We start from the raw sequence: 11,630 nt of genomic DNA on the forward strand, positions 1-11,630 counted from the left end.
ACCTTCCCTGTTTGGATTTGCTCTTCTTTGGTGTGGGTTTTTCTTCTGTTTGCATCTTGGCAAATTTAGTGGGTTCTCATGGTGGGTGTCTTTTAGATCCAAGCTGTTGTTGCTATTCAACTTTTAGTGGACACCCCATGTGTCTTTCAGAACCCCTCTTAAAACTTGACCTGTTACGTTTTGGTTGTGGTTAGTGACTCTTGTTAGGTCCACCTTTTTGAATGACAAATAGTTTCTCGCTGGGGACACTTTCTGTTGTGTGCAGAGGGTCCCTGGTTCCAGCCCAGGTTGCGGCAAGGAAAGGGACAGAAGCAATATTGTTACATTGATGCTGTTGACCCAGATCAGTGGTTGCTAAGGTCAAAGGGGGTGAGTGGAACTGGTGTGAAATGGCTAGCCTTGGATTAGCTGGCTAGTAGCGTTTCAATTGGTGGCGTCACTCGCTCAGACCTTGAAGTAGTTGTTTCCTTTGCTCTTCAAGGGTTGCAACTTTTGTGGAGCGATAGGTAACGATGCTTTGAGGTTGTCTGATGTGTTCAGATGGGCCCTGGTTCAAACGTAGGCTAGGGTTATGAGAGGGAAGGAAGCAACACTTACTCCTCCTCCAGTCTCTGGAAGGAACCAGTGATGTCACTAACAAGCTACCGGAGTCAAAGTCCCTTCTTGTGCTCATCACACGGGAAACAGCTGCCGTGGGCTTGGACTCGCCTGCTTATGTCATCCTGGCACAGCACAAGAGTGACCCTGTGTTAGCCAATCAGCTCTGTCAGGGAGGAGTCATGGACTATAGGGGCGCTTGGTCTAGGCTGACACCTTTCAGTGAGGGGAGAAGGATGTGGCTGGCAGCGATGCAGTGAGAGACAGATTGTTGTGGGGGTGGGTGTAGTCTGTGACAAGCACCTCTTTCCAAGTGCTAAATCCTCCACTAAAATAGTCTATCCCAGTTTGTCCAACTACATCAAATCGCTTGAATTTACATCGATGGCACGGTCTCCATCACATACTGTATAGTGGGCCCCATAAGGCTGTTATACAGTCCTGTCCCTGGCCAACCCCATGTCATGCGTGCTGTGCCTAGTTCTTTGTGTTCCCTTGTCTTCTTGATGCCTCAGCAGTGCCTGCACACAGTTGGGACTGGATGGCGCCCAAGCCTCTGTATACAATGACATGCACTGTTTAATGCCTCCAAAAATGGCCAGCTGCCTCAGGAGGAAGGGAGGGTAGGAACTATATAGGGAAACACCAAATGGTTTGTGGTCTGCATCTGCTGCCTATTCATCAATGAGGTTAACAATGTATTTCACCTGTCCAGACAGAGGGTGGAGCTGAATATTACATGCCACAGTCTCAGGCACCAAGTGCTGACGGAGCATCCATTCACACCTTTGGTCAAAACACACAACTGCTAAAAAGGGGATAGAGTGACTTGGAGGAAGGTTTCCGTAATTGTAACTTACCCCTCAGTTGTTCCATTAGTCTCAACCTAGAAGCTTTGCGTCAGCAGCTCAAGGTTTAAATCGAAAGGGTTTGGGGCCGAAATATAGTGGGAGGGAGAATCACATAGACCGTCTCTGACAATCTGCTGCAAAATGGAGCTGTGTTGGATTGTGGGTTCTTAACACATCACTCACTGCAGTATGCTGTGTTGAATTCTCAAGAAATGAGGTCTCCCGAAATCCATACCTGTCCACTGGTGATAACTCATCAAATTAGTCCACAGCACTAAGCACTGCTTCAGTTATAACACTTGGCTGCATAAACCATGCAATACAAAACTCTACATGGCACTCAAAGCCAGGGGTTGGAACCAACAATTTTCCAATCCAAAAAATACATTCTGAACCGGAACAGGAAAAGATTTTCAGCTTGCAGGTTAGACACTGGAATATGTTTGAGTGACGGAGTGAAGGCTTTGCATAGGCGCTTTCTTGCATTTTGTTGTGGGACTAGGAAAAAAATGCCTGGAACGTAAAATAATGGTATTAACCAGTTCCCCTGCTTTTAAAATAACAGTTATGTTCCGGAACAGTATGAATTACTTTCATTACAGGTTCCGTTCTGTTTCCTGAACTGGTTCCAACCGCCGCTCAAAGCTGGAATAAAGAACTAGCCTTGCACAAGCCTTAGCTTGAAAACAAAATAATGATGCGTGTGTAGGCAGATTAATTAAAATAAATGACCTATTTTGTACTAGAATTAGAAACTATGACGCTCATTCAAAATGTCTGACTTGACGTCGGTACAAGTACCTTAATTCAGGCTCACCTAGTGGAAGTATGGTCCCTAATGAAGTCAGAGGAGTTTCAAAAGCTTCCTCAGTCAATGTTTCTTTCTTTCAGTGAAGTCAAGACTTTGTGTTGCCGTTAGTGTTGGGAAGGGGGGAAAAGTGGCGTTTGATTCCGACTGTTCCGAGGGAGACTAGGAGGGATTTTTTTTGGCAGGTCCTCAGTCCCACCATTCCTGTGGTTCCGTATGAGTTCACGGAATACAGAGCCGAGTGGCCAGAAATAAACTGTTTGCTCATGCGTGGGTGCAATGAAATAGTTCAACACCCAAACGAGAGACAAGGGCTCTTTTCTCTTCTGCTAAACAGGACGAGACAGGACAGGGAGGGGGTGAGACTTTTCTTCTTCAGAAAAGCAGCTGGAAGAAGAAGAGGAAGGTTGAGGCTGGGGAGACCTGAGCAAATCTGGAGTGTTGGTCACTGAAGAATGGGGGTGTCTGGGAAGGGGTGGTGGTAGTAGTAGTTTCTGAGCAGGGGTGATGAGGTTGGAGGTTCAGCTTCAAATTCCACTTCAGCCACTATTATGTTTTCTACTAATCTATCCCGTATGTCTATCTTGGATGACATGTAGCTTGTATCAAAGTTAATTTGATAAAAAACAATATCCTGTTTGGCCACTGGAACTTTAGGGTTTTGCAGTAGCAATGATTTGAAGCTGTTCACTAGTGCAGTGCAATACACTATTACCCTGGTAAATTGTCCCAGGTAGACAAAAAGGGCACCCCTAAAATACAAGACATTAAAGAGTTCCTAACATAACTTCATATTATTTTCCTTCATCATCATATCCTTCACCATTTCTTTGTTCTTCGTTTGGAAAGCCCTATTATATCCTCTGCTGTTACTTCCCAACTATGTTCCATGCCCACATTCCTAGACAATATCCCCATCATCGGAACCCATTTACAACTACAGCAAGGAATGCCGTTTTCCATCAAGGGTTTTTCATCAGCGGTGAACGCAGGGAAGCATGATGTTTGGCCTGGGCAATATGGCCTAAAAATCAATTTTTTTCAAACATGGGAGATTGGCTAGAAAAAAAAAAAAAAGGTGACTGCATCTAAAACAGAAATCAGGGCTTATATAAAATTATACCTAGGCTAAATATAAACCAAATATTTTCTGCTTTTTTGCAATAAGTAGGTCTATAAAATGCCATTTTTGTTACAAATTTAACCAGAACCATGCACATCCACTAATGACCAATTTCTTATAGCAGATACTATAGAAAATTAATACAGATCTCATAAACAATCTCAAGCACAAGCCCACCTGCTAGTAAGTAGCCAGCTGATCTTTATATTTCAAGTCTAGCCAAATTGGATCTATTTGCTTGCTAACAAGGTAGAACTGTTTTGAATACATCCTCCAGTCCATGTGAACAACATAGCATGTTCACTTTGTTTAAAATGTGGAAATCAAGTGGCCTATGTGGAAAAGATGCTAATTTATCATATTGAGAACAGGTTGCCAATTCCTCATATAAATGTGTATGCTCATTGCAAATGTATAAAACAGACAGCTAGCGCATAAGTCTGTGGCTAAAATGCTGCTAGAGGTATGTGGTACGCAATGACGCTCGTGACAGAAACCGAGCATACATTTTCCACAATCATGTTTATTATTACTCACGTTTTAGTAGGGTCTGCTCTGTTCTACATTTTCGGAGTTCAAACATAAAAAGTGTATCATTAGAAAGGTTATGTTCTCTACTATTACAGTAAAAGAATGTCTCAATGCGTTTTGGCGTCCATATGACCAATTCTGTTGGCTCAAATGCAAATAGTGGGTATAAACTGCTTATTGTCAGAGAGGAAGAAGTGATTATTTTAGGTTTGTTGTGAGTGGCAGAGGGAGGGGCTTGGTGTCTGTGTGCGAGTGGTAAAGGTGCACAGTGCACACAGCACAGAAGGAGCGAAGGAGACGAGGCCAAAAAGATAAACACGCATAAAAACCTTAATTCTTGCGACACAGGCATTTGGAAAAATCACGCTAAAACTTACATTCAAATGGATTTGATATAAATCGCCCAATCCTACATGACATCTGAAATGAGGTGACCAGCAGCAGACTATTATTAGGCTCCAACATGCAGTGAACCAATCTATTGAGAAAGGTGCAGAGATGAGCCTGGTCCCAGGTCTGTTTGTGCTGTCTTGCCATTCTGTCGTTGGAATCACAATGACCATAGCATAGTAGTTAACACAGCACATACAGATCTGGAACGAGGCTAGAATAAGATCAGACACGACCAGTTCCTGACAAGTCCTCATGATATGGACAGTGTGGTCCTTACAAGCAAAGACACTATGGTCCTCATAATGCTACTTGACAGCTCCCTGAGGTGGCTATGCCATCATGTCTGTGCCACACTGAATCATCATCCTCCTCGTCTCCCCTACTGTTGAATGAGCAAGCGGCGCTACCAACACTCAACCAATCCAGCTACTCGTCCCCAGCAGTACTAGAATGGTGAAATGACACTGCAGACAATTTGCCCATAAAAGGTGACTATGGTGTTCTTAGCATTGCTTCTTAGTCCTGACCAACAGAGCACCTGTTCATTTTGAAGTGGATATTCCTTGACATATAGACACTGATATTAGCCTAGATAGTAATAGGCTGAGTGGTGGATAATGGGATAATGGAACGTGTATGTGTTGCATTCTCTTTTTCAATAAGAAAAATAGGTCTGCTGTGCTTATCACACCGGGAGGGAGATTGAGAAAAAGATTCTGAGCATGAAGGAGGGAGGGAAGAGAGAGGGTTAGGAGAACTAGAAAATAACAGAAAAAAACATCAGGACTGAGCAGTGCCACAGCACAGAAAAAAAACAAACATTTAGGTAAAATTACTTGAACCGAGGTAACTTCCAGATTCAATCAGCACAACAATAGGTCTGATAATCTTACGTAGAAATTCAATGATGAAATCGCAATGAAATGAAATGTTGGTAAAACTTTATTTGGATTGTTAGTCTGTAGATGCTCTACAGACTATCTGCTATCCCTAACCTTGAACCTTACCCTAACCCAGGGTTTTCCAAACTCTGTCCTCGGGACCCCAAGGGGTGCACGTTTTGTTTTTTGCCCAAACATTACACAGCTGATTCAAATGATCGAAGCTTGATGATTAGTTGCTTATTTGAATCAGCTGTGTAGAGCTAGGGCAAAAAAAACTAAATGTGCACCCCTTGGGGTCCCAAGGACAGAGTTTGGAAAACCCTGTCCTAACTTTAACCCTTACCCTAACTCTTATTGTAAAACTAACCGTTATCTTAGCAAGCAGTTGCTCATCAACAGATAGTACGACCATCTTTAGAGCATCTACTTGTTTATCCAAATAAAATGCGACCTCATCCAGTGACTAAAATTAATCCCCCTCTCCCTTACCCTAGTCACACACTGATCATCAGTCTTTTGACTCTTGACTTGCTGTGACAAGCAGCAAATAAGTTGCATCACTTTGTTCAGGGAACAAAGCAGTCTCTTCATGCAGTGAAATAAGTAGGTAATTCTGGATTCCTTTTATTACTACAGTACATTCCAAATAGCTACGCCTTTCCACAACTTAGATCTTCCAGCTACAAATTAACCCTGTGAGGGCCTCATATATCAATTTCTACCACAAATATGCATATTTTTCCAACCTTCTCAAAACAATAAAATAGACATCAAAGACTTGAATTTATACATCTTAAATCTGCCTGAGACTTTTTAAATGTATTTAACCCGCCATCCACATTTCTGCATCTGAAGAGATTACAATGAACATAACAATGTGATTCAGACAACCATACACTTGATATCAGTGTAGACAGAAAGAAACACCAGGATTGTGGGTTTGATTCCCAGGGCAACCCATACATAAAATATAAGCACGACTAGAAGTCGCTTTGGATTGTTTTTTAAAGCATCCTTTGATCTCTGACAGTGTACATCCAACTAGGGCTTGGGAATGATCCACCTAAGAACTTTATACAGTCCGTCATTAATGTTTCCAAATGTATATTGAACAATAACAGGGGCTGTACTGCATTTAAACATCCTCAATATAACTGGGAGAACACAGTGCAAAGAGAGGCTGAGAGAGAGACAGCCACTGCCCACTAGAAACTCTGATGGGAATCCCATGTTGCGGTGTGTGTATGCGTGTTGTGTAGGGGAAAATGATAACATATCCATCTTTACAGACGGTTTCTCAATGTGTATTAAGGCAGTGCCGACCGACAGATGTGGTCTTGGCTATACAGCTGTAGACATTGGATCAGTACACACACACACAGTGTTTTTTCTCATCATCACTAGCCAGAGCTCCACTATTTTTCATGAGCCGGTTTGGTTGCCAGGGTGTTTGTTTCCATGACCACATACCAGCCTGATGCAACAAACCAGACCACCACCACCCCTAACCGATTTAACCCCACAGTAGAACACTGGAATCGTGTATGATCTGGTGTCCTATTCAAAGATGCCAGACCAGCTAATGCTATGACTACATTGTTGCCATGCCATATTACACCGACTCTGGCAATGGGCACGGTTAACCCTTCGCTGTCTGTGGAAGGACTAAGAGGTTAATAACTTCAAATGTGTGTTTGTGTATATGTGAATTGGCACCAGTGCCAAAAGCACTAATTCTCTCCAGCCAACTTCAACAGAGCATCGCCATTATCAACTTAGATGGACAGTCAAGATGGAGATGGTGTGTGTGTCAGTGTGCCTACCTGGGTTATTGGCCTCTCCCTCCAACACGTGAAGCTCGGTGCAATCAGCCAGGCTGTGCTCCAGACACAGCTGCAGGAAACGAGCCTGGGTCTGCGACACCCGCTTCAGCAGCGACAGCAGAGCCACCGTCTGCTCACACTCGTTCCACCCCTTAAACCAGCTTCCCAGGATGCCCACCTGGTCGCGAAACATCATGGTCTGGGGCACAGGCACGAAGCCGAACGTGGAAACTAGTTAGTGACCTTCCTGGTGTCACGAGAGAATTGAGTTAAATTGTTGCTCTAGTGGTTAAACTTTGGTCAAAGCTTGTGTTGGATGTGCTCTTCTTTTGGTCTGTTTTTGTTGTTGATGTTGAGTGGAGCAGAAATATGTACTTTGAGCAGGAGGGATTTGAGCTGTTGTGCTCAGTTTAAGTGGCGTAGCATCATCCAGGCTTTTAGAAAAGCAGGTGTACTGTAGTTTCAGCTTGAGGGGAGTGGTGGCAAGGTGCTCTCCTAGGTACATCTGCACAAGGGGTTTTTAACATTCAGACAGGAGAGTCGGCTTTCCTCCTGCACTCTGCGCTGTCAAACCAGCATTACTTTTGTTGGCATTTTCCACAGGGATCCCATTTATATCTGAAATGATGAAAATAAATGGTTGGGAGACACTGTCACACACAGTCTGTCAGTAACACACACACAGCTTGGTGTCCAAAATCCATCTAGTAAAGTCTTTACCGACGGTGAACTCCAAATGCAGAGGAAATGTGACCAACACTGCTCTCTGCAGACTTGAAATAGACTGTTATTTTAAAAAACATTTTACATTGAAACCAGGAGATTAGTGACACCCATTGCCTACTGACACAAAGCCTGTATGCCTCATACCTCTCATTTAAAAGTAGCCCTCTCTCAGTAGTCATTTCCAAAGAGAAAAGCGCCGGTCCCTTACATGCAGCTATGTTCAAAGGGTCCTTGCTGTAAGCTTTATGATAAAGCATAAATGATTGCTTTCCACCACACATTGCTTCGAAAATAGCCTGTAGACTGTATAATCGGTAGACTGCCAACTACGCGAAACTGAAAGTACCCTGAATGAAAAGACTGCATTCTTTTTCAAAATATTGCATTAAAATAGGTCCATTCAGCACTAACAGGTCTCCAAAACTGTCACTTTGTTTCATCAGCACTGGGGCAAACATTGCCCTACATGAGCACCGAGGATAGGCTAGATCTTTTGTAAAAATGTGGAGGTGATGCGATTCGGAGCGAGGAAAATTAATAGGGATCTACATTAAATAATTGAGGAGTCTCAATGCGCAGTCTAGAACATTCCCAAAATGTGCCCAATGCATAGCTATGTTACACTGTAATGCAATACACATTGAGTGTAGTTTCCATAAACTCCACAGAGCCAGGCCCGAGCGTTAACCATTTCCCCGCAAATTAAACGTCCAGCTGGACACATTTTATTCCCCCTATTAAAAAGTTTAAAAAACGGTGATACAGTAGGCTAAGTTAGCATATTTTCTCTATTACCAGTGTAGCCTACTGGACAGACAACTCAGCGAGAGCAGTTCAGACAACATAATCGACAAAAACATATTCCAGAACTTTGGTTTAAAAAAAAAAGTGGCAAAGAAAATGTGTAAAACGTTACTCACTTCATTGCACAACTGCATCGGTGGTGTGGATCGCAAGACGGGTGCGCAACAAAGTTTGAAACTGTGGGCAGCGGTGCCCCTTCACTCTGCATCTGTGCGTTTTGCCATCTTGACTAACTTTTCCTCCGGCAGTTAGGCTCCTCTTGTTTTACCAGAGGAGAGACTCGGCTTTGCTTTCCACATGCGAATAATTAACACGAAGCATTACGTCAGGGGCTTGGCAGCACAAGGAAGCACAAAAATAGATCATGGGGTTAGGGACAGATCACGTAGCCTACCAGCAACCGAGACGACAGAGGCATTAACATGTTTTACAAAGGGGGGGGGGGGGGGGGCGAGTTTTCCAAAGCAAAGAGGACAAAATCAAAACAAGAGTGAAGTTGTGTGTGTATATGAAACAGGGGCGGGAGTTGCCTCAGTTTGTCCCGTTCACTTATCTGTACAACACTTTCACCTACATTTGCAAAAAGCAGGTCGATAAAAGATGAATACGCGGCGAAAGATACCTTTTTGTCGGAGTTGATCATTTGGCAGTGTTTACATTACAAATACAGGATGAAGAGAAAGATTCTATCAACGACACCAGTGTGCCTCCCTGTCCCTGAAGTTCTTTATTGTACATTTAGTTCCAATGTGTGCGTTCCATACAGCAGAGGGCCTCAACCCACCCTACCGTCTGGTCTGGTTCAATTCAAATGCAAAATAGATATTATTAACATTGTTTCAATGACAGTAACATAAACAGTGATGCATTGTATCATGTTATAGCAATACAGCAGCTGATACAATGTTTCGAGTTACAGTATCAGTGGGCAAAATAAGAATTAAATGCTTCTGCGTGATGTTACCAATCTTCCCGGAAATACAATTTGATATTTAAATTTGATACAATTGGTATTTTATGTTTTATGTGTAAACGTTTATGTTTTTTTTTTAGCATTGACAATTTTCTGTTGTATTTTTTGAATTCTCTAATACATCCATTAATGCATCTAATTGTGCACAGATGTTACGTTAGAACAAAAGTAAAAGAATAGTTGCGTAAAAAAAATAATGATTGGGAAAAATACAGTGCCTTGCGAAAGTATTCGGCCCCCTTGAACTTTGCGACCTTTTGCCACATTTCAGGCTTCAAACATAAAGATATAAAACTGTATTTTTTTTTGTGAAGAATCAACAAAAATCATGAAGTGGAACGACATTTATTGGATATTTCAAACTTTTTTAACAAATCAAAAACTGAAAAATTGGGCGTGCAAGATTATTCAGCCCCTTTACTTTCAGTGCAGCAAACTCTCTCCAGAAGTTCAGTGAGGATCTCTGAATGATCCAATGTTGACCTAAATGACAAATGATGATACAATCCACCTGTGTGTAATCAAGTCTCCGTATAAATGCACCTGCACTGTGATAGTCTCAGAGGTCCGTCAAAAGCGCAGAGAGCATCATGAAGAACAAGGAACACACCAGGCAGGTCCGAGATACTGTTGTGAAGAAGTTTAAAGCCGGATTTGGATACAAAAAGATTTCCTGAGCTTTTAACATCCCAAGGAGCACTGTGCAAGCGATAATATTGAAATGGAAGGAGTATCAGACCACTGCAAATCTACCAAGACCTGGCCGTCCCTCTAAACTTTCAGCTCATACAAGGAGAAGACTGATCAGAGATGCAGCCAAGAGGCCCATGATCACTCTGGATGAACTGCAGAGATCTACAGCTGAGGTGGGAGACTCTGTCCATAGGACAACAATCAGTTGTATATTGCACAAATCTGGCCTTTATGGAAGAGTGGCAAGAAGAAAGCCATTTCTTAAAGATATCCATAAAAAGTGTTGTTTAAAGTTTGCCACAAGCCACCTGGGAGACACACCAAACATGTGGAAGAAGGTGCTCTGGTCAGATGAAACCAAAATTGAACTTTTTGGCAACAATGCAAAACGTTATGTTTGGCGTAAAAGCAACACAGCTCATCACCCTGAACACACCATGCCCACTGTCAAACATGGTGGTGGCAGCATCATGGTTTGGGCCTGCTTTTCTTCAGCAGGGACAGGGAAGATGGTTAAAATTGATGGGAAGATGGATGGAGCCAAATACAGGACCATTCTGGAAGAAAACCTGATGGAGTCTGCAAAAGACCTGAGACTGGGACGGAGATTTGTCTTCCAACAAGACAATGATCCAAAACATAAAGCAAAATCTACAATGGAATGTTTCAAAAATAAACATATCCAGGTGTTAGAATGGCCAAGTCAAAGTCCAGACCTGAATCCAATCGAGAATCTGTGGAAAGAACTGAAAACTGCTGTTCACAAATGCTCTCCATCCAACCTCACTGAGCTCGAGCTGTTTTGCAAGGAGGAATGGGAAAACATTTCAGTCTCTCGATGTGCAAAACTGATAGAGACATACCCCAAGCGACTTACAGCTGTAATCGCAGCAAAAGGTGGCGCTACAAAGTATTAACTTAAGGGGGCTGAATAATTTTGCACACCCAATTTTTCAGTTTTTGATTTGTTAAAAAAGTTTGAAATATCCAATAAATGTCGTTCCACTTCATGATTGTGTCCCACTTGTTGTTGATTCTTCACAAAAAAATACAGTTTTATATCTTTATGTTTGAAGCCTGAAATGTGGCAAAAGGTCGCAAAGTTCAAGGGGGCCGAATACTTTCGCAAGGCACTGTATATCCTTAATTGGGCCTCTTTAGGGAAGGCTGACTGGCAAGGCACACCACTGAAACATCAGTAGGACCTCAAATATATTATTGGGCCATTGTTTAACAGCAGTGTCCTTTTCTGTCACACAATGCACCTTTGCCTTCAGCTGAGTGTGCTCAATATTGACTATAAGTGGAAGGGGGGGGGGGGGGTATATACGTCCAACCACAGTGGGATAACAATGAAGAACTTCAGCTTCTTGAGAGGGGTGTCATCTGAAAGGAAGCATATTAAAGAACCCCCTTCTTTGTTA

At 42.6% G+C, this 11,630-nt stretch overlaps 1 protein-coding gene across 5 annotated transcripts in view; it reads right to left on the bottom strand.

Moving 5' to 3' along the window:
• The window catches only part of samd4a (sterile alpha motif domain containing 4A), a 101,266-nt gene extending 92,383 nt beyond the window's left edge, over positions 1-8,883 (bottom strand). For all 5 annotated transcript variants that reach the window (XM_090209589.1, XM_021573684.3, XM_036954474.2 and 2 more), the window contains exons 1-2: positions 8,657-8,883; positions 7,011-7,628 (exon numbers count right to left, since the gene is read on the bottom strand). In XM_090209589.1, the coding sequence (XP_090065715.1) occupies positions 7,011-7,206 (196 nt within the window). In that variant the 5' untranslated portion in view covers positions 7,207-7,628; positions 8,657-8,883. The remainder of the gene's footprint in view (positions 1-7,010; positions 7,629-8,656) is intronic.
• Positions 8,884-11,630: the final 2,747 nt, after the last annotated feature.

Source organism: Oncorhynchus mykiss, chromosome 19 (assembly GCF_057628025.1).
Source record: "Oncorhynchus mykiss isolate SJ-2025 chromosome 19, ASM5762802v1, whole genome shotgun sequence".
Classification (NCBI taxonomy): domain Eukaryota; kingdom Metazoa; phylum Chordata; class Actinopteri; order Salmoniformes; family Salmonidae; genus Oncorhynchus; species Oncorhynchus mykiss.